General features: G+C 37.1%; 1 protein-coding gene across 1 annotated transcript in view; it reads right to left on the bottom strand.

The window, feature by feature from the left end:
• LOC123233177 (zinc finger protein 850-like) overlaps positions 1-24391 on the bottom strand; it is a 282653-nt gene that overhangs the window by 5692 nt on the left and 252570 nt on the right. The window contains exon 5 of the mRNA XM_044659326.1: positions 21629-22507. Within this exon, the coding sequence (XP_044515261.1) occupies positions 21629-22507 (879 nt within the window). The remainder of the gene's footprint in view (positions 1-21628; positions 22508-24391) is intronic.

Genomic DNA, 24391 nt, shown 5'->3' with positions numbered 1-24391 from the left:
TTAGTAACATAAGCCCAAGAGGTTCAAACCTTTCCCTCTGCTCCACTAAAAGTAGTAACCTATATGAATTAAATACCATGGGGGCCACCAGATCCCGGAAGACTCATCTAATAGGGGTCACAGAGTCATGTGTTTTAATTTGTCAGCATGGCATGTGAGATGCCTGACCAGTCAGAGTGGCATTACATGCCTGAATGTCAGAAACACATGACTCAGACTGTCCAATTGAAAGTGGGTGTAATGTCATGGGCAAGATAAAAGAGTCCACAGAAGCAGGAAGGAGCTCTTTCTCTGGCCAGCTCTGGCAAGCAGCGCAGCAGAGGGACAACTCTGAATCCAGGAGTTGCTGGAGACTGAGTTTGACAGGCTGGAAATCTTATTTCTCACTGTCTTTCTCTTTACTAATAAATACTCATAAATTTAGTGCATAGTCTCCAATATTAACTTTTATTCATAACAATTCTTAAAAAAAAGAGAAAAGCTCAATCAATCCAAGGAAAGCTTCCAAAGTAAGAACAGTTTGGGCACAAGAACTTTGAGAAGAGCTAGAGGATAATCATTCTCCATTTGGCTCTATTTCTTTCAAGCCCTTCCTTCTGTGTCTCAGCTGGCCTCCCACCCTAGAACTCTCATTCTTTCAGACCTTGGCCAATAACATCTCTCTGACATACTGGCCTCCTCCTATTGTGCAGTTACTCCTGGGACCTCCATTTTGGGAAGGGTCCGGAACAGCCAGGCTTCATTCCCATCCTGGCTCTGCTTTTCACTTTCCCAATTCTGACATCATATCTCTGTGGAACCATCTTCCTCTTCCCTAATCCAAATTTTTTTCAGCTCCCTTTTGTATACTTTCTTCCCCCAGTAAGCTCCTTGAGGGCAAGGGCTAGCTTTCTATTTGCTTGTATTTATGTCTGCTTGTTGGTATATATGTAGCACAGGGCCGGCACATGGTGAAAAGAAATGAAGCAAGAGATTAAAAAATGAAGTTACAGCTCTTGAGGGAAAAAAAATGGAAGGACAAAGAGCTTAGAATAGAAGGTAGAAATAAGAAAAAGTTACTGGAATGGTAATCCCCTGAAAAACAGAATGAGCAAGCAAAACTCCATTATTCTATAAGACAACAGGACAGAGTATTAGAAAGTCAAAACTGAAAAAAATTGAGAGAAAGCAAGCTCAAGAGAGATAACATAAGAAACAGCAGTCTCCCCAAAAGATGTAACCAAACAAAAAATCTATTTACTATATTAAGAAATTATAAAACTTTCTAGACACTTGAGATCCAGAAATCAAAGAAAGATTGGGCAGATTCAATCTCTATCCCCTGAAATAAAAACAAAAAATTTAAAACCAACAGGAATAGCTTCCAGGAAGGAAAAAAAAAAGCAATCAGCCAGAATAAAAGAGTTCAAAGTGCAAAGGAACCTCCATCAGGATCCCCATAAGACTATCTTGTAAAAAGGGGAAAATCTTGGGAGTATGAAATTCCAGAAAGTAAAATGTAAAAATTTACAACCAAGAATAACAAAACTGAGTTTAATCCTACATGGAAAAAAAAACAAGAATCTTTAATAAAAGAGGACTTTCCAATATGTGTGAGGAACAAACCACATTTAAAAAGAATACTTAAAAGTAAAAAACACAATAGAAAGAGAAAGTGAAGTTTATGCCACTGGAAAAGTGGCTAAATAACAATGAAATTCTTACCCTCAAATATACAAGTACAGGCAAAGAAAGAAGTATCTTCAGAATCCTACTGTCTTCAAGGGTGATAGAAGGAGCAACGAAAAAAGCCACAAGATTTAAGTGAGGTTTTGTTCAGGTTTGTTGATTTTAAGTAGGAAAGAAAAGGACTAGAAAAGGAAATATATTAGGCATGAAATGATAAAGTATATTTTCTCAGAGGAAAAATTCTATCTTTAAAAACATATAGTAAAAATTGAAAAGGAGAGGATTAATATGCATTTTTGAAAGTTAGAAAAACTAATAACAAATAATAACAAAGGAGGAGATAATGTAAGAAAAGAAATGTTAGAAATTAAAAGAAATGACATACAAAAATAAAACAAGTTCTTTTAAAAGAGTAACAAAATTGATAAAGCTTCAGCCAACTTGGTTAAAAAGAGGTGGGGAAACCCAAAATTACGAAGTACATAAGGAACAAGATGAAACAGCAAAATCAGAATTAAAATAATATCCAATACCTACTATACAAAATTGTTTTTTTAAAGCTCAAAATATAAAAAATATAGTTACCTTCAAAAACATAAAATTCCTAAATTAACAGAAAACTAAATGGAAATTTTAAGTATCTAGAACCTGAAAAGGAAAACAACCTAAGTGAAAAAGGAACTACCAAAGGAAAAAAAAAAATTCTGGTTCTGATAGATTGACAGATGACCTACATCAAACTTTTAAGGAACACTTAATACCCATATTACACAAATTATTCTCAAACATTAAAAAGGAAAGCACACTATCAGATTCTTAAATATGACGAATATAGTCCTAGTTCCCAAACTAGTAGGCAAGGCTAAATTAAAATTATCTATTGTTATTTTTCTTTCACATCTTTACTTTCTGTCTTAGTAACAACTCTGAGATAGAAGAACAAGGGGGCAAGGCAAAAGGCTTAAGTGACTTGCCCAAAGTGTGAGACTGACACACACACACACACACACACACACACACACACACACACACACACACACACACACACACCCTCCAGAGGCCAGATCTACACCTAGGTTCTTCCAACTCTTAAATCTGATATTCAATTCCCTGAGCCACTTAGATGCCCCTCAACTATTCAATGTTAATGAAAATCTATTTTTTTTAAATTGAAATAAAATCTTTTACAACTGACTACAGAAATTTATTATGACAAAATTAGATTTATACCAGGTTGGTAAGGATGGTTTAACAATTGAAAACAAGCAACATCACCAGGTTTGGGTGTCTTACAGACCAGATTTCAAGAAATTGAAACCTAAGTATCTGAAGAAGCTCCCAGGATAGCTGAAGCTCTTTTCAATTTCCTAGGATAACAGACATGGTTTGCAGGGGACAAGATCACTTTCATAGAATTCCTCATGTGTGATTTCCTAGATTAAAACCAAATGTTTGAGTCAAAGTGCCTGGATAAATTCTCAGACCTGAAAGTTTTCTTTGCTCACTTTGAAGCTCTGAAGAAAACTGCCATCTATATACACTCTAACAAATTCTACAAGTCCATTAATACTAACAAGATGGCCAAATAGGCCAACAACAAAGCTTAATCATGCCAAGACCCAGGTCCGAAAGGAGCCTTCCTCTACTCTGAGAGACAAAGTGTGCTTGTCAGGGTTCCTCAAACCCCTACCGTTGCTATTTCTAAGATGCAGCTATGTATCCCTTCCACCTGCTTCCCATGGTCCTGACAGTGGGATGTGTAGTCACTAAGGCAGAGGAGGGGCTTGACTGAGGGGAAGAATGGCAGATGCCAATGGGGCTAGAAGAAGGGCTTCACTTCCCCACTTCCCTTCCCAATCAGCTAGTGACCCTGCTCTAGAAATCAAAAATAAACATGAATTTTCATGAAAAAAATTAAAAAGAATGAATGCATCACCAATACAGATGAAGTTAAAGCAATTACTGGGAGCTAGTTTGCCCAAGAATGTGGATAAAACTGATCATCTAATGAAATGGATGAATTCCTACAACCTTTTCACAAAAATATGAATTGCCCAGATTTACAGAATTTGAAATATCTTTAAAAATCCTATCTGAGAAATAGAAATTGAACAAGCCATGAATAAACTCCCTAAGAAAAAAATTCCTAGAACCAGAACTGTTTGAAAAAATGTGTAAAGAAGGAATCCTTCCAAATTCCTACTATGACATAAATATATTTTGATAACTAAACCAAGGAGAGTTAAAACAGAGAATGCAACAAACCTATTTACCTAATGAATACAAAAGCAAAAACTGTAAAAGAAAATATTAGAGAAGATTACAGAAATGGAGCATAAAGATCATACACTACAACCAGGAACGTAGGACTGGCTCAGTATTAGGAAAACTATAAGCAAAATGGCTAAATCAGTAGCAAAAACAGTAAAATTCATATTAATATCAATGGTTGCAGAAAAATATACAACTATTTCTATCAAAAAAGAAAGCAGAGGAATAAATGGAATATTTCTTAAAATGAGAAGTAATGCCTATCTAAAAGCAAAAACAAGCATTTGATGTAATACAAAAAAACTAGAAGCCTTCCCAAGAACATAAGAAGTGGAACAAGGATTGTCATTATCAACTATTGTTATTACTAAGACAAGAAAAAGAAACTTCAGAATAACAATAAGAAACAAGGGGGAAAAACTGTTACTCTTTTCACATGATATAAGAACCCTAGAGAATCAACTAAAAACTAGTGGAAACAATGAAGAAGTTTATTTAGCAAAGTAGAAAGATATAAAATAAACCAACATAAATCATCAGCATTTCTGTATATTACCAATAAAACCCAGGAGGAAAAGATAGAAAGAGAAATTCCATTTAAAATAATCTCAGACAGTAAAAAGTAGGGGAAGCCATCTGTTCAGACATATACCCAGAAACTAAATAAATGAACATAATTAATTACCTAAGGCTTTTCAGAAAAATGAAGACAGATCTAAAGATCTGGAAAAAATATTAATTGCTCATAGGTAAGCTGAACTAAAATAATAAAAATGTCAATTCTACCTAAATTAATAGACTAATGTAGTGTCATATCAATCTACCAAAAACTACCCAAAAAATCAATAATAAAATTTGTCAAGAAGCTCTAAACGTCAAGAATAGCAAAGGAATCAATTTTTTAAAATGTGAAGGAACTCAGCCTAGCAGTACCAGATTTAAAACTATATTAAAGAAGGGCAGCTAGGTGGTTCAGTGGATGTCTGGCATCCATCCTTCAGGTCTGGAGAAAAGAAGCACCAGATTCAGATCTGGATAAAAAGACAGAAAATAAAAATCATAAATGCTGGTAGGGAATGTGGAAAAATTGAGACACTAATGCACTCTTTGTGGAAATGTGAAATGATCTAACCATTCTGGAGAATAATTTGGAACTATGCCAAAAGGGCTATAAAAGTGTACATACCCTTTGACCCAGCAGTATCACTACTAGGTCTTTATCCCAAAGAAATAAAAGAAAAATGGACCTACGTGTACACAAACTGCTCCATGTAGCAGTTTTTTTTGTGGTGGTTAAGAATTGGAAATTGAGATGTCCATGAATGGGAAATAGCTGCACAAGTTGTGGTATAGGAGTTTAATGCAATATTGTTGTGTTATAAAAAATGATGAGCAAGACGACTACTTTTTTTTTTAACCCTTAAATTCTGGCCAGCGGTAGGGGTGAGGCAATTGGGGTTAAGTGACTTCCCCATGTTCACAAGGGCAGGAAGTGTTTTGATCCCAGGTCCTCTAGACTTCAGGCCCACAACTCTTCCACTGTGCTAGTATCTAGCTGCCCTGGAGCAAGAGAATTTCAGAAAAACATGGGAAGTCATGTATGAGCTGAGGGAAAGGAAAATGAGTAGAACCAAGAGAACGCTGTAACACAGTAACAGCAATATTGTAACAAAGATCAACCCTGAAAGACTTGGTTACCATGAACACCACAATGATTTATAAAAATTAAATGACGAGAGAAACTGATGAATTTTAAATGTAAATTGAAGGATGCTATTTTTCACTTTGTTTTTCTTTTTGCAACATGGCTAATACAAATGACTTCACCTGCACAATGGGTATCTGTTTGCTTGGCTTCTCCATCAGTGGGGATGGGTCTCCAGAAAGGGAAAAAACTGGAATAAAATTTAAACTTTTTTTGAACTATAAACTAAATGTAAAGCAATTTTTTTGAAGGGAGAAAATAGTTAAAATCTCTGCGTGTTTTAGCCCTCACTATATGGTTCTCTGAAGGACACAACTTCTAGGGTTAAGGCACACGAAAAAGAAATGCGCCCCCGGTCTTTTGCCAGAGAGGGCATTTCAGAAAAGAAGCCGTTGGAACTCACCTGGCAGGGCCTGGCTGGCAGGGGCTCCGGCGCCATCCCCACTTCTCAGGACTCTCACCTCCTGGGAGAGGGCAGAGACCACAGGACACAGAGCTACGGAGGAAATGGCACCAGGAGAAGCGGGGCTCGAGCTGCGGATTTCTCCTCCCCACTGGACACAAGATTTTCACTTCTTCACTTGGGGGGAAACCAGGGAAGAGACCCGGGTCCCGGGGAAGGGCCAAAGGAAACAGCCCTGGCTCACCTGGAGGTGACTGTCTTTCAACTCTTTAGGGATAAAACAGGAAGAGATGGTGATTTCAGGAAGAGGAGAGCTCTTATCAGCATCAGGGAAGGCTTCCTGGTGGAGGTGGTACCCAGAAGGGGGAGAGAAGGCTGCAGGGAGTGTGGACTAAGGCCCAGAGGGACAGGTAGATAGGAGTTCACACTCCAGTATCTTTGCACCAGGGCTCAAACTTGGATGGTCTAAACTCGGGTTCACTTGGCGGGAGGTGTTTGAGGAGGGATCTGAATCCGGCTCCGCCCCCAAATAAACCCCCAATTCGCCTCTGCGCCTGCGCCCCCCACCCAAGGACTCCATTCGCCCTCCGATTGACGCTCCTCCCCTTCTCTCTCTGTTCCCGGACCAGCCCCCGGTGCTCCGAGCCCGCCGCACCCCAGCACTCTGATTCCAACTAGGCCTGGCACCTCCTCCCGCTCACTCTGTCCCAGGTCAATCAGTAAAAATCAGGGGGTATAGCCACTGTCAAGCATGGCAACGACAGGGTGGGGCGGAAGTGACAAAAAAGGGATGTACCCATCGTGGCTCCCTCCTTGGGGTTGGAAAATACGTTCGGATTTGAGCAAAGGCTTCTGGGAGTTGTAGTCCCGAGGCCGCAGCATCTTCTGCGCATACCTAAGGCTCAGGCCCTTTGCTAGGCCTGGAATGGAGCCCTACCTGCCATGTCCATCACGGCACTTCTTGGCCGAGATCCCCGCCCTTTCTTTCCCTTGGTGCTCCTGAGCTTTACCCTCTCCATTTCCCAAAACTCCGGATTTTAGACCTTGTGGGTGGTAGGTCTCCTAGAAACCTAAACCAGACTAGCAGTCTCTTCACCCCCACGCCGCCTATGTGTCGCTTCCCTGCCCCAGTCCGCCAGCACTTCTTAAACGCTTCCTGTAAGCTGGGAGACACACCCACCCGCTAAAGTCTGGAGGATCCAAATGGAAACCATTTATCTGGGAAAGAAAACCCCGGAGCGTCTGGAGCATGCGCAGAGCACGTACTGCTCCTGGAGCTGGAAGAGCCATGGAGGGCGGATCTGAAGAACAAGACAGCTGGGGGCACCGGGCTGGGAGGGGGCCTGAGGCGGGCGTTGTACCAGAGGACTAAACCCAACACCTGGGAGACAGGACGGCAGAAAGATATAGACTTGGGTTTGTCTTTTGTTTTAAGGCTATATTGGGGGAAAGCAGAGGATCGGAGCGGGGCCAGGGCCGCCTGACAAGAGGCAGAAGGCATTATCACTCCGTCCTGGGGCTTCTGTTTTCTCCGTCCTGGATGGTGACCCTTCAAAGTAAATAAGGAGCTTCTGAGAGCATTTAGTTGCTCTGAGGGAATTCAAGTCGATTGGCCTTAAATGAGAGTAATAGCTATCATCTGCATAGAGCTATTGGGTGCCATCTGCAGTGCCAAGTTCATTACAATTATCGTCTCATTTAGTCATCTCAGCCACCTTGGGGAAAGGTGCTATTATTGTCCCCATTTTACCCATGTGGAAACGAAGGTGAAGTGGCCTGCCCAGGGTCACACAGCTAAGGAGTGCTTGAATTTAGATTTAAACTTGGGTCTTCCAGACCCAGAACTCTATCCCCCACACCCTAGCTGCCCCTACTTTATCCCTTAGTATTGAAAGAATTGGCAGATAGGATTGCTGGGCCATTGTCAGTGATATTTGTCAGTGATATTTGTCAGTGATATTTGCAAGATCATGTGAAATGCAAATGTCCAAAAGTTCCCCAAAAGAGAAGAGAACTGAGCCAACCAACTATGGGTTCAGTGAACTTTTATTTTTTTAATTTGCTTTTATTTAGGCTGTATTTTTAATAATTATTCATGTTGGTTTATACAATGCCCTTTTCCAAAATATATTCTTCTAGACCAGCAATGAGCAAACTTTTTAAAGAGGGTGCCGATGGAAAGGAAATGCTCATCTGTCAGGCTGTTTCTAAGGCAACTCTTTTGAAGTTTCATTGTATTGTATAATGTGAGGCAGCCAGAGAGAACATTTCAGGGGGCTGCTTGCATCTGGCCTGCGGGCCATAATTTGCCCATCACTGTCCTAGACCCTTTCCTATTCAAAGAATCATCCTTTATAACAAAAAAATGGCAGAAAAAAAGCAGTTCAATCTTACACATTTACTGATTTAGACATGTTTACATGATTTAAATAAGTCATTGTTTCATAAATATCATCTAATACATCTGCAAAGAAAGGGGAAGAATTCAGAAAGAAGAGGATATTTCTCTTCCCTTGCTCCTCTGAAAAAGTACCTTGAAAAATAGAGACAGGATTTGTTACCTATGATAATACCTATCCCTTGGAAAATATATCCCCATGTAAATTAAAAGGTAGTCAGATTTACAAAATGTATCATATTACATGTGATTTATATCACCATCTAATAATTTTGCCATGGATTTTTATTTTCTGTAAGACAAGGGGAAAATTATTTAAAATGTACATTCAGTCTCTAGGAATACTTCAGAAATTCTTTTCTAATCAAAGTGCATGACTATCATACAAGTAGAAATTATAGAACACAAGAGTTTACTTACCTTTTAAGTGATAAATATGTTTTTACTTCTTTATTGTTTCCCTAAGTCATAGAAAGTTTTTTCCTAAGGTGTTTTCAATTTGTCAAAAGAGATATCAAATAAAGGGAAAAAATATTTGTTATGTTGTGATTTTTTAGAAATGACTTAGCCCCTTATACTTCCCTCCATTTACTTTAATTTTACATGGGTTTTTCCTATAAACTTTTTGACGTAATCTGTGAAACTGGCTATTAGCTACAATTGACTATTATAAGTTTTTAGTTAATCATTGGAATATCTATGCAGCAGATATGAATTTAATACCATAAACCTTAGTAGTAGTGTTTGTAAGAGCTTAGGTATTGTAAAAGTGAAATTTGGAAAATGCATTCTATAAGTGTATATATTTCTATGGACATGGGAAATGTATCAAAACTACATTTCCCGTGATCCAACATGGTCCAACTGGTTTCCGTTTCTGGGTCTTTGGGCATTGGGGAGGCCTACATCGATGCAGAGAAGGGATATAATCTCCGGGGTTAGGAGGGAGTGGCCTCTTTGCCAGTAGGCTCTCTTGGGCAGCAGACTGGAGACAGTAATGGAGGTGGCAGTTTTGAATGCTTACAAGCGCGTGGTCTAATGATTTTATCTATAAACATGGCTTTAATTAAAATACTAATTTATATTATTATACCAGCCTTTATCATTTTTAATATTTATCAGTATCCAAATCTTAAGACTGCAAGCTGGTCCTGTCTTCTAAGGGAAATAAAAGGAAGATGGAAGGTTGATGATACAACCTAATCAGGAGATATTTCACTTAGCAGTGAGTCTCTTTATTTATTTATTAAAAAAAAAAAAAAAAAAAAAAAAAAAAAACCTTACCTTCCATCTTGGAGTCAATACTGTGTATTGGTTCCAAGGCAGAAGAGTGGTAAGAGTAGGCAATGGGGGTCAAGTGACTTGCCCAGGGTCACACAGCTGGGAAGTGTCTGAGACCAGATTTGAACCTAGGACCTCCCATCTCTAGACCTGGCTCTCAATCCACTGAGCTACCCAGCTGCCCCTTAGCAGTGAGTCTCTTTAGTGCTAAGTAATATCTCTTACAGGACAACAAAGGATGTTGACTAACTCCGTGTTTTCCAGGTGCTATGAACAGGGCAGAAAGGCCAGTCAAGCTCATGACTTCCATAACTATCTTGATGCTGGTTTTTCTCTCAGTGCTGCTCCCTTATCTGTACTCTTAATCTATGGAAAGCCTAATTGTAAGGGCCTTAGCCAGCCAAATGAAGAATCAGTAATAATACAGATGAAATCTCTCTCTCCTTCCTCACTTCCTCCAGACCAATTTTTATTTGTAAAAATTACTGGCTGACAGTATTCTTTCATGGGAAAATACATAAATAAAAATAAATAAAAATTTAACAAAATAGAAGATTTCCAAGCATTCCTAAAGATAAGACCAGACCTAAACAGAAAATCTGATGTCCAAATACAAAATTCAAGAGAAGCATGAAAAGGTAAATAAGAGAAAAAAAATCTAAGGGATTCAATAAGATCAAATGGTTTATATTACTACATGGAAAGATAATATTTGTAACTCATTATCATAATATTTAGAAGAAGTATGTACATAGGCAGAGGGTGTGGTAATAAACTGTTTAGGATGATATACAAAAAACATCAAAGGGAGAAAAAGAGGATTACACTGAGAGAAATAGGAAGAGAGATGTAAAATGGGATGAACTGAATCACATAAATAGGCACAGGGGAAAAAACTATTACAATGGAGAAGAGAATGACGGTGGTGTGTAAGGCTTAAATTTAGGTTTTAACTCAAGAGTTATAAAGTAATATTGTGGTTGCCGATTTTAAAAATATTATAGCTTAAGTCAAAATGACTTAGCAGTTTTTATTTACAAAGAGGTGGAAAGAGTGAAAGTAGAAATGTAGAAAAAAGATAGAGCCTTAACAAGCCTACCAGCCCTTCTCTGGTGAGGTCCGACTCAGCCCCTGGCAGGGGCTTCCCCAAGTCCGATCTCCACATGGAGCCTTCAGCGAGAAGTCCACCAGCGCAGCCTCCTCCAAAGCCAAGGCAGGAATCCCAGCCACTCACCCCACAAACTGAAGCAGGATCCAGGGGAAAAGTCTCCTCCAAACACCAGGAAAGGAATCTCAGCCACTCACTCCAAATGCCAGGAAAGGAATGGTCTCCCAGACCATGTTGGTCTCTTTTTATACCCCTTTCTCCATGTCACTTCCTGTCTCACCTCCTCTTCACAGAAACCAATTGCAGCCTTTCAATTTGCCTAGCACTACCCACAGAGGGTGGGGGCAGTGGCCTTTAGAGGTATGAGCTTATTCCTCAGGAATTTGGAAATCTTCTATCTTATTGAATGTACATTTTTCCCCCTGAAAGAATATGCTCAGTTTTGCTGGATAGGTGACTGAGTTGTAAACCCAAATCTTTTGCTTTCATGAATATCATATTCTATGCCTTTTGATTCTTTAAGGTAGAAGCTACTAGGTCCTGTATGGTCTTGATTGTAGTTCCATAGTATTTGAAGGGTTTCCTTCTAGCTGCTTGATGTATTTTCTCCTTGGCTTGGTGGCTCCTGAATTTAGCAATTATATTCCTGGAAGTTATCATTTGAGAATTTCTTTCTGGAGGTGATCGGTGAATTCTTTTAATTACAATTTTATTTTCTTATTTGAGGATCTCTGGGTTCGAGGATATTTGATAATTTCTTATAATATGATGTCCAAGAATTTTTCTTGATCATGGCTTTCAGGTAGTCCAATAATTCTCAAATTGTCTCTCCTAGATCTATTTTCTAGGTCAATTGTTTTTTCAATAAGATATTTCACGTTTTCCTCTGTTTTTCCCTCTGTCAGTTTTTGGTTCTTCTTTTTAAGTTGGCTCATTTCTTCTCGCATTACTTTCATTTCTCTTCCTCACTTTTCCTCTGCCTCTTAATTGAGCTCTTCCAGAATTTGTGTCCAATAAGATAGAAGATTTCCAAATATTCCTGAGGAATAAGCCAGACCTAAACAAAAAAATATGAAGTCCAAACACGAGACGAGAAGCTCAAAAAGGTAAATAAGAAAGAGAATATTTAAGGGACTCATTAAGGTCAAAATGTTTATATATCTACATGGAAAGAGGATTTCTAAAATTCTCAAAAATTACTCTTAGTAGAAGAGAAGATAAAAGGAATTTACTCACAAAGAGGGTGAAGTAAGCTGATTATGATGATATGTATATAATGATATGGCAAGTATGTAAATGTGATGATATGTAGCAATATATGTATGATATGATATGTTTGCATATGAATGATGTTAAAAAATCAATCAAGGGCTGAAAGAGGGTTGCACTGAGAGAGAAAGAAAGGGAGAGATAGAATGAGGTAAATTATATAACATAAAGAGGTATGAAAAATCATTATAAAGTGGGGAGCATAAGGATGTTGACAGGCAATGCTTAAACTTTACATCTCATTGTAACTGGCTCAGAGAGGGAAAAACAAGTATACTCAGTAAGATAGAATTCTATCTTACCCTATGTATTTTTTACAAAATTCCAAGATTTAAAATTTTGTTCGAGAAATTACTTTGAATCCAGAAGATGAACTATTTGGAGAAAGATGCCTGCAGATACCTACACTGAATCAAGATGACCCAGAAAAAATGCCTGAAAAAACCCACACTGAATCAAGACAATGCAGGATAAGTAATTGATTGAACTTAAGGAGATTGAACACAATTATTTTGAATTGTAAACTCTTATGCCAAATGGGATTGCCCCACAATTGACTTTTTATCAATGCATCTAGCAAAACATTGGTTTTGCTCTCTCTCTCTCCTATTTCCCTCTTATCTCTAACTAATGTAGTTAGAAGATTTTTAGGGGTACCAAATTACATCAAATGATCAATTGGGGAGATGAGTCTCCCAAATTATCACAGGGGGGATTGTGATAATGAAATCTACCTGCCCATTCTTAAATCTAATCACCAAAAGTATAAACAACTCCACTTAACTCTCAAGTGGGGAGGTCTGTGACCCATGTGGGCAAAAATGGGTGACAAATCAGAATTGACTGACTGCCTAGGCAGTCCTAAGAAAAGCATCTGTTGTGATTGGACACATAAACTAAGAGGAAGGCACAGGAAGTGATGAAAGAAATGGCCTGAATAAATTGAAAGAATTTCCATGGCTCACCCCTTTTGGCTCTTGGCTGTTCACTTCTTCATGTGGTGGGTGACTAGGACCTGGAGGAGCTCTGACTGCTGGCTGAGATCTTGAACTAAGTGAGATTGCTGTTAATCTCTCCTTTGGAATTATAAGTGATGCGTATAAAGACTAAATCTTCCTGGACTTCTCTAAAGGAACTGTTCTTTCAAAAGAGACTCTGTGACTGAAGCTTCCACTTCATTCACCTCTGGGGCCCTCCAGCCCTCCTGCCTTGAGCTCAAGACTGAGCTTCCTCTGGTTGAGGACAAATTAGATCTACCTAGATTAAACTAGGGGATGGAGCAAATTACTTAGTGTGTTAGATTACTTATCCTATCACTATCCTCTCTCTGATTTTCTTGTTTTCTCTTCCTCTTTTCATTTGTAAATAAACTTCCATAAGTCATTTTGACTTGAGGTTATTTTTTAATTGGGGATGGATAATTATTCAATTCCCTGGTGACCAAACCTTTTAGTATTCACCCAACCAAAACCCCTTTTTACACCTTACATCTACAGATAAGTAGAAGGGAAATAAGACAAGGGTAGAGGGAAGTAATTAGAGGGAGGGGGAAGTGGAGAGAGTGACAAAAAGCAAAATATTGGTGAGGAAAAGAGAGAAAGGGAATAGAGCAGGATCTAAAGGGGATAATATGATGGAAGGCAATACACAGTAATCATAACTCTGTGAATGGGATGAACTCACCCTTAAAACAAAAGCAAATAGCAGAGTGGATTAAAAACCATAATCCTACTCTATAATATTGTTTACAATAAACACATTTGAGGCAGGGTGACACACACATAGATTCAAGGTAAAAGGCTGGAGCAGAATTTATTATGCATCATCTAAAGTAAAAAAAAAAGCAGGAATAGCAATCATGATGCCAGAGAAAGAAAAAGTAGAAATTGATCTGGTTAAAAGAGATAAGGAAGGAAATTACATTTTGCTAAAAGGTACTATAAACAATGAAGTAATATCATTACTAAACATTTATGCACCAAATGGTATAGTATCTAGATTTCTAAAGGAGAAATTAAAGGAGCTTAAAGAGGAAATAGATAGCAAGACGGTACTAGTTCGGGGATCTCAACCTTTCCCTTTCCGAATTAGATAAATTGAACCAAAAAATAAATAAGAAAGAAGTAAGGGAAGTGAATGAAATGTTAGAAAAATAGAGTTAATATATATCTGGAGAAAATCGAACAGGGATAAAGAACTTGTCTTCTTCAGGACATGGTACATATACAAAGATCAACCATGTACTAGGGCATAGAAATACTGAAAACAAATGCAGAAAAGCAGAAATAATAAATGCAACTTTTTCAGATTATATTGCAGTGAAAATTATAATTAACAAGGGTCCATGGAAAGGCAAATTTAAAATTAATTGGAAACTAAATCTAATTCTTAAAAACCAGTGAATCAAAAAACAAATCGTAGAAACAATTATGGATTTCATTAAAGAGAATGGCAATGAGGAGACAACATATCAAAATCTGTGGGATACAGGCAAAGCAGGACTAGGGAGAAAATTTATATCTCTAAGTGCCCATATCAACAAAATAGAGAGGGAGGAGATCAATGAATTGGGCTTGCAACTTAAAAAATTGGAAAAAGAACAAATTAAGAATCTCCAGATAAAAACTAAATTGGAAATCCTAAAAACTGAAGGAGAAATTAATAAAATTGAAAGTAAAAGAATTATTGAACTAATATATAAGACTAGGAGCTGGTACTTTGAAAAAAAAATAAAGCACTGATTAATCTAATAAAAAAAAAGAAGAGAATCAATTAACAATATCAAAGATGATCTCACCGCTAATGAAGAGGAAATTAAGGTAATTATTAAGAACTATTTTGCTCAATTATATACAATAAATATGACAAATTTAGGTGAAATGGATGAATATTTACAAAAATATAAATTGCCTGGATTACCAAAGGAGGAAATAGAATACTTAAGTAATCCCATCTTGGAAAAAAGAAAATGAACAAGCCATCAAGGAACCTCCTAAGAAAAAAATCCCCAGAGCCAGATGGATTCACAAGTGAATTCTATCAAACATTTAAAGAACAACTAATTCGAATACTATACAAATTATTTTGACAAAATAAACAAAGGAGTCTTAACAAATTCTTTTTATGACACAAATATGGTATTGATTCCAAAGCTAGGCAGACCAAAAACAGAGAAAGAAAACTACAGACTTGTGAGAAAGAATGCTATCCACATCTAGAGAAAACTGTGGGAGTAGAAACACAGAAGAAAAACATGATTGATCACATGGTTCAATGGAGATATGACTGGAGATGTTTTTAAATTATAACTCTATTACAAATAGTAATAATATGGAAATGGATTTTTAACAATGATACATGTAAAACCCAGTGGAATTGCTTGTTGGCTATCGGGGGGAGGGGGTGAAGGAGGGGAAGAAAAGAACATGAATCATGTAACCACGGAAAAATATTCTAAATTAATTCAATAAATAATTTTTTTAAAAGACAGATATAAATAAACATGCTTCAGTAGTCTGGGAATTTCTGAAATCCCCTAGTAAATTTATAGTTTATAATCAAAGTTCAACTTGGGAAATATACAGTTCATCAAAGATACACTTAATATCAAATGTAGTAAAACTATGATTTAATGGTAAAGAATTAAATAATATGTGTCAAAAATAAATAAATAAAAGGTTAGTAGAAAGAATTGGCTTTAGCAAAGTTGCAGGATACAAAATAAACCCACATAAATCATCAGCATTTCTATATATTTCCAACAAAACTTAGCAGCAGGAGTTAGAAAGAGAAACCCCATTTAAAATCACTCTAGGCAATATAAAGTATTTAGGAATCTATCTGCCAAGACAAAGAGTAATTATATGCACAGCTACAAAACACTTTCCACATAATTAAACTGGATCTAAATAACTGGAAAAACATTAATTGCTCATGGGTAGTGAAATAAGTCAGTTATTTCACAGTTATAGATGATAAGTTGATAAAGTACTGTTCTCTGTCTATGTCAGGCTGATAGAATGGAATGGTGGGCCTCAGACCTGATTCTGGTATACAACACAATCTCACTTTCTTTTGTATAAACAAAAACGGTTTATTTAGCAGGTTTCAAACAAGTAAAGGAAGGAGGGTCAAAGGGAAGTTCCCTAAATCTAAATTTCTCTTTTCTCCTCCCTCCAATTCTATAAGATCCTCATGGATCTTTCTTCTGGTCTTGCTGCTATCTGCACCCTACATCAGTGATTCCCAAAGTGGGCGCTACTGCCCCCTGGTGGGTGCTGCAGCAATCCAGGGGGGCGGTGATAGCCACACTTTTTTAGTTTTATATTCTATTCTGAGTTCAATAGTTTCATAATTTCCAGGGGGTGCCAAGTAATATTTTTTCTGGAAAGGGGGCAGTAGGCCAAAAAAGTTTGGGAACCACTGCCCTACACTCTCTGTCTATCCCCAAAATCCCCTATCTAGCTTTCCTGACTATTGACCCTCCAAAATATTCCTTGTAGGAAGTTTATAGTTCAGGTTTCTTTGATAGGGTGAGAGTAGATGGCAAAGTCACCCTCCAGGCCTCAGTCCACAAGGCTGCAGGTATCCTTGTTGACAGAGAGATATTCTTGTCTCAGGTTAGCTTCTTCTCAGTAACTTAGATATAATTCAGAAACTGGAACTCAAGAACATAGGAGATAGGAACAGATGGAAATCCAGTTGATATATTTCTATTTGGAGACTGGATAGCTGATCAGAGACCTCAGCTATAGAGTCAAATGGCTTCCCACAGAAAGTCAGTTATTCTCCCTGATAGGAAGTGATCTCTTCAAGCTCCACTGGCAAAGGAACCAAAGAGCCCTCTCTTGCACTCTGGTCCTCTTTAAATATCTTCCTGATCCTCCTTGAAAACTTTCCCTTGCATTCCGTTAGTGAGCCAACCTGATTGCAAAAGCAAGCAAAATTTATTTCTTTATTTTCTATTCTAATAGTAGGATGAGCTAATATAATAAAAATGACAATCCTACTTAAACTAATTTACTTATTCAGTGCCATACCTATCAAACTACCAAAAAACTTCTTTATAGAGATTAGAAAAAATATAACAAACTTCATCTGGAAGAACAAAAGATCAAGAGTATCAAGGAAAATAATGAAAAAAAAATGTGAAGGATAGGGGTCCAGCAGCACCAGATCTTAAACTGTACAGTGGCCATCAAAACAATATGGTACTGGCTAAGAGACAGAAGGGTGGATCAATGGAATAGATAAGGGGCAAATGACCTCAGCAAGCTAGTGTTTGATAAACCCAAAGATCCCAGCTTTTTGGACAAGAACTCACTATATGACAAAAACTGCTGGGAAAATTGTAAAACAGTATGGGAAAAATCAGGTTTAGGTCAACATCTCATAGCCTATATACCAAGATAAATTCAAAATGGGTATATGACTTAAATATAAAGAATGAAATAAAAAATGAATTAGGTGAACATATAATAGTATATCTGTCAGAGCAATGGGAAAGGAAGGAATTTAAGACCAAGCAAGAGAAAGAGAACATTACAAATTGTAAAATGAATGATTTTGATTATATCAAATTAAAAAGGTTTTGTGCAAACAAAACCAACACAACCAAAATTAGAAAGAATGCAACAAACTGGGAAAAAAATTTTATAATAAAACTCTCTGACAAAAAAAAGTTTAATTTCCCAAATATATAAGGAACTAAATCAAATTTACAAAAAATTGAGCCATTCCCCAATTGATAAATGGTCAAGGAATATGTAGGAATGTAAATAAGGAATAAGGCAAAAGTATGGATTGTCTTTAAGAAGATTCTGGAAGAAGAGGAGGATATTGGGATTTGAGTAGTTTTAACTGTCACTCCTGAGCTAGCTTTCCACTGAGCTGGAAGCTGGATCTTTGCTCTGGCATCTCTTAGAAGAATTAATCTTGTGGAAAGATTAGGGATTCCTGGGTTGGAGAATTGCCTTGTAGTAGACTGCCTTTTTCCTGGAAAACAAAGATCAACTAGTCAGAGGTCCACTTACCTAAAGTAATCCCAAAGGTTTGTCACCTGGGACTCTGGGTTACCTAGGAAGCCAACCCCAGACTCCTTATCCTCATCCTTCTTAAAGACAATTTGGGTATTAGATTAATAGATAGTCAGATAGCTTTTGGGTTTTAAATAAGAGCTGGGAGTGGATAGGAGATGGAACTTTCCCTTCCCACTTCTGCTGAGATATGCCTCCTTGTTTTCCAAGGGAATGGAATTAAAGACTGTTATCCCTCAGTAAAGAAGCACCTTCAGACATCTGATATCCAAATCAAGAGGTGAGATAAAGTGAGATGATCTCATTACCAACTTTTTCTAGTCCATTAAAGGATTCTATAACAAGTGATTACTGGAATTCTAAGATGCTTACTAAGGAAGTCACTTCTTAGTTAACTTCATAGGCAGGGCTGGCCCATTTCCATGTCATGCTTTCTCCTGAAATTGGGGGACTTGTAAGGAAAAGCAAGAGGAAACAGAAGCTTCTAGGGAACATTCACAAAACATTGCCCTTTTACAAAACTGTGCCCTTTTATGAAGACACTTTGGAGCTCCAGATCTTGCATGAGGGAAAATGACTCAATTGTAACAAAAGCTGCTCCTGGTTAGCTATATTTGAATTAAAAGCAAACAATAAACAATTATAGCTGTTGTTTAGAACAAATAGCAAGTTCCAGAAACCATCTATAATATATTAGGCTTTAGTCTTAAAAAGGATTTGTTGAAAAATAGAACAAAAAGACCTTAACATCTCTAACATAATAAAACACACAAATACTATCTTCATGTTTCCATAAGCGTTGATGGGTGGGAGAAAGAGACAGATAAAAAAGAGGGAAAGAAACTTTATTTAATATGAGGCTTCTGGCTAATTATATGACCTAATGTTCCTCTTTTTCCTTCCCCAAGGAGGTCTAAATATGGAAAATATTTGCTAAGAATGCAATAAAAAATCAGCTGATTTTTGCCTGCTGTCAAAAACCATTTATAAAATTGCAAGCAAAATAAGCATTACTTAAGGGTAAGTAATGTCAGTTGATCAAGTAGGACGAGGAAGAGAAGGAAGTGGAGTGGGAATAAATTCAACTGGTTTCCAATTGCAACATAACAGCAATAACTTAACCTGACAAATTACACTTTAAGTGGGTGGACAAGGATTAGATTCAGATTTGGATAACACTGCCATTCATTTGCTGTCAGCTCTCCAACCAGCTCCAAAGGTTCTATTCCTTCTGCCTGCTCTAGCTTACAAATCACCATCCTTTGTCATTTTCTTCTGACTGGGAAAACCATATTATTAGTTTCTTATTGATAAAAGGCCACATATTCCCCAAATATGTTGGAGACAGTGACTTATGATAGATTCATGAAAAAAAGATAAATGCTTGCTTATAATTCACAGAGTCATAACCTACACATATTACATATTTATTAATGGCCATTTGGGAGAACCAACCTAATCTCTTCCTTTCCCTCTCCTGCCCACTGCCCACTGTAAAGCTTTTTGCTGCTGAGGTCCCTATCCGTTCTAGCTCCTTTCAATTTTAGTTCCCCTCCTCAATTCTCTCCTGTGTAGAGGAAGAGCATGGTCTGTGAGAGCAAGGGAATAGAAAGGAAGTACAAAAGCTCAAAATTTCTCCTTCATTTGGCCAATCACTGCCATTCCTTTGAACTTACTATTTCTATTTATTTGTACTTATTCTCTTTATGTTTATTCTGTACCTAATGGTGGTCTATTCATATTCTATCTCAGGAGGTCTGGACATGTCTGTCTTTACAAACAGATTACATATTACCTACTTACCTACCAAGAAGTGGGGCAAAGCCTCAAAATCATTGAAAAGGGAGTGGAAGAGGAACAGCAACTTCAGATAATGAACCCAATGGGACAATTATAGTGAAGGGAATAAGAATGCTCAAGCAATGGGTCTTTAATGATGACATGAAGATCATTCCCAATTCTTTTGAGGCAAAATGTCCAGGTGACTCTCTCATAAGATTGGTCAAAATGGCTACAGAACCAACTTCTGACTGGTGTGTACAATAGTCACTCATAAATGTCCCCCCCCAGAGGAACAAGATTCCATCAAGTCAGTGCAGTTTGACACAGTCCTACACTGACTCTGTGATCTGAAAATCGGGCCACAGGATGGATGGAAAACCCAATCAAACCTCTTGGTGTGACTCCCTTCTGACCAACACTTTTTATTATTGAAATTATTATAATCTATATCTTTAGGAAAACTCCAAGTTTTATAGTCTAGATACAGAAATCCCCTTATAAAAATCCCCTAAACACCCTATAGCAAACCAGCATTTAATGAGTTAATAGTTCATACCCTCAGCAAAATAGCAGAAGCTGCTTTTAATCTCTCTCTGCCTCAGAAATTTGAAGGACATAGCATGGCAAATCAAAATACTTTCTTGCTTCACTACTTTCTCAAGCTGAACTTAACTGCATAAATTTAAAAGGTTCTCACACTTAACATACCCTTTAAAATATGTTGAAAGTCTGTTATCAAAATAATAATTGGATAACAAAGTCTTGGTAGCCTTGAATTCTGTTTAGACTAAAATGTAATCTATATGAAAAACTGTACTCTGCTTGCCAATTTTCATGTAACCTTGAGCTCTACTCTGTTTAGAGGAAAAATGTAAATCTTGCCAGCATCTGGGACCTTGAGAAAAAAAGTATAAAGAATAAAGATGTAACAGGAAGTTCTCAGAACAGCTTCCACAACTCCATTGTGTCTCCGACTCTCTCTCTCTCTCTCTCTCTCTCTCTCTCTCTCTCTCTCTCTCTCTCTCTCNNNCTCTCTCTCTCTCTCTCTCTCTCTCTCTCTCTCTCTCTCTCTCTCTCTGCTAAACCGATCCACCTCCCAGAATATTTGGAGCTGCTGGCTGGCTTCTGGCACATAAGTTTTTCCATTACCCTAGAGCTGAAGTTTGGACCTCCATAAATTGGCCTCCTTTGGACTTTGAACCCATTTGACTGGAAGTGGCAGGTAGATTGTTGTGGTTCACAGAGGCAGGCAAAAACCTTAGACTTTTCCTCTCTGCTGTACAAAGACCCAAGTCTTAGAGTTCAATAATCTGATTCATGTTGTGGATGACTCCAAACATTTTTTCATCATTCAAAAAAATTATTACTTATGTAGTTTTACCACTCTTTTTAAAATTTTGACTTCAAAATTATCTCTCCCTTCACCATTGAGAAGCCAATCAATACATCAATTACACATATAAAATCATGTAAAAAACATTTCTGCAATAGGCATGTCACCAAAAAAAAAAAACAAGAAAATTTTTAAAAACATACTTAAATTTAAACTAAGGCCATCTCACATTACTTACATTCATGAGGAATCTCTCTAGGTTAATGTCCGCAGCCTAAAGACTTTCCCAGATGCATTATACTCTTAATTCTTCTCTGAATGAATTATATGATGATGAATAAGATGCATCTTCCGTCTGAAGGTCTTCCCACATACACTACATTCATAAGGTCTCTCTGCAGTATGAATTTTTTGATGCACAGTAAGATGTGACTTTATCCCAAAGCTCTTTCCACAGTCACTACATTCATAAGGTTTCTCTCCAGTATGAATTCTTTGATGTTGAATAAGAACTGAGTTGTAGGGGAAAGTTTTCCCACATTCCTTACATTCATAAACTTTCTTTCCAGTATGAATTCTATGATGCATAGTAAGATGTGCCTTCACTCTGAAGGCCTTTCCACATTTAGCACATTCATAAGATTTCTCTGCAATATAAATTCTCTGATGCACAGTAAGTTGTTCCTTCATCCTGAAGGCCTTCCCACATTTACTACATTCATAAGGTTTTTCACAAGTATGAATTCTCTGATGCACAGTAAGTTGTGTCTTATTCCTGAAGGCCTTTCCACATTTATTACAGTCATAAGATTTCTCTCCATTATGAATTCTCTGATGGCCAGTAAGATGTCCTTTCGTCCTGAAGGCCTTTCCACATTTACTACAATGATAGGGTTTCTCTCCAGTATGAATTCTCTGATTTACAGTAAGTTGTGTCTTATTCCTGAAGGTTTTCTCACATTCGCTACATTCATAAGGTTTCTCCCCAGTATGAATTCTCTGATGCGCAGTAAGATATGACTTCATTGCAAAAACCTTTCCATATTCACTACATTCATAAGGTTTCTCTCCAATATGAATTCTTTGATGTTGAATAAGATCTTTGCTGGAATAGAAAGACTTCCCACACTCCTTGCATTCATAAAGAATATTTCCAGCATGAATTCTTTGATGCATGGCAAGTTGTTTCTTATTCCTAAAGGCCTTCCCACATTCATTACATTCATAAGGATTATCTCCAGGACGTGCTTTGCTCTCTGAAAAAAAGAATCAAGAGCTGATGAATTCTGATTGATTCCCTTTTATGAGGTTTTTAGTTCCTCAAAGATTTTAGAGATACTCTCTTGACTTCCCATTTGAGACTAGTCTCACTAGTCTTTCACTAATGATCATTTTATATTATGTGAAAATATGATAAAAAAAAGACATGAAATAAACAGATTAAAAAGGAAATCTGATGAAATAGGATCATATCAGGAAAGGAAAGATTTTAAAACCAAGCAAGAGTCAGAGAAAATTACAAAATGTAAAATAAATGATTTTGATTATATTAAACTAAAAAGTTTTTGTACAAACAAAAACAATGTAGCCAAAATCAGAAGGGAAACAACAAATTGGGGAAAAAATCTTTATAACAAAAAACTCTGACAGGGGTCTAATTACTGAAATATACAAGGAGTTAAATCAATTGTATAAAACAATCAAGCCATTCCCCAATTGATAAATGGGCAAGAGACATGAATAGGCAATTTTCAGATAAAGAAATCAAAACTATCAATAAGCACATGAGAAAGTGTTCTAAATCTCTAATAATTAGAGAAATGCAAACCAAAACAACTCTGAGGTATCACCTCATACCTAGCAGATTGGCTAAAATGATAGAAGGGGAGAGTGATGAATGTTGGAGGGGATGTGGCAAAATTGGGACATTAATGCATTGCTGGTGGAGTTGTGAAATGATCCAACCATTCTGGATGGCAATTTGGAATCATGCTCAAAGGGCTATAAAAGAATGCCTGCCCTTTGATCCAGCCATACCATTGTTGGGTTTGTACCCCCAAAGAGATCATAGATAAACAGACTTGTACAAAAATATTTATAGCCTCATTTTTTATGGTGGCAAAAAACTGGAAAATGAGGGTATATCCTTCTATTGGAGAATGGCTGAACAAATTGTGGTATATGTTGGTGATGGAATACTATTGTGCTCAAAGGAATAATAAACTGGAGGAATTCCATGTGAACTGGAAAGACCTCCAGGAATTGATGCAGAGTGAAAGGAGCAGAGCCAGAAGAACATTGTACACAGAGACCAATACTGTGTACACTGTGGTAAAATAGAATGTAATGGACTTCTGTACTAGCATCAATGCAATGACCCAGGACAATCCAGAGGAACTTATGAGAAAGAACACTATCCATATCCAAAGAAAGAATTGTGGGAGCAGAAAAGCATGAAGAATATAATCGCTCATGTGGTTAGATATGGAAATGTTTAGGGTTTTGATGTTAAAAGATCACTCTACTGCAAATATGAATAACATGGAAATAGGTTTTGAACAACGATATAAGGGTTGCTAATGTCACTCTGCATTCATTCATACAAATCTTCCCCAGGGTCTTTGAAAATGTTCCTTTTATGATTTCTTTGAATACAATAGCTTTCTATTACTTTGTATACCTATTGGATCATCTATTGTAAACCATAACGTTCAGTTACTCCAAAATTGATATGGATTTCTTTAACTGCCAATTCTTTGACACAACAAAAAAGATTTGTTATAAATATTTTTGTGCATATAGGTCATTTTCTTTTGATTTCTTTAGACCTAATTGTGATATTACTGGCTCAAAAGTTATGTACAGGTAAATAATTTTCTCAGCATATTTCAAAATTATGTTTAGGAATGGATGACCCACAAAACTGGGACACTGATGCATTGTTGGTGGAAGTGTGAGCTGATGCAACCATTCTGGAGAGCAATTAGGAACTACACCAAGGGCTATAAAACTGTGCATATCCTTTGATCCTGTGATACAACTACTGGGTTTGTATATCAAAGAGATCATAAAAAAGGAGAAAGGATCTACTTATACAATAATATAAGCAGTTTTTAGTCATAGCAAGGAATTTGAAAT

This window comes from Gracilinanus agilis, chromosome 2 (genome assembly GCF_016433145.1).
Source record: "Gracilinanus agilis isolate LMUSP501 chromosome 2, AgileGrace, whole genome shotgun sequence".
NCBI classification, from domain to species: Eukaryota; Metazoa; Chordata; class Mammalia; order Didelphimorphia; family Didelphidae; genus Gracilinanus; species Gracilinanus agilis.
This window is presented reverse-complemented; position numbering and strand designations above follow the sequence as displayed.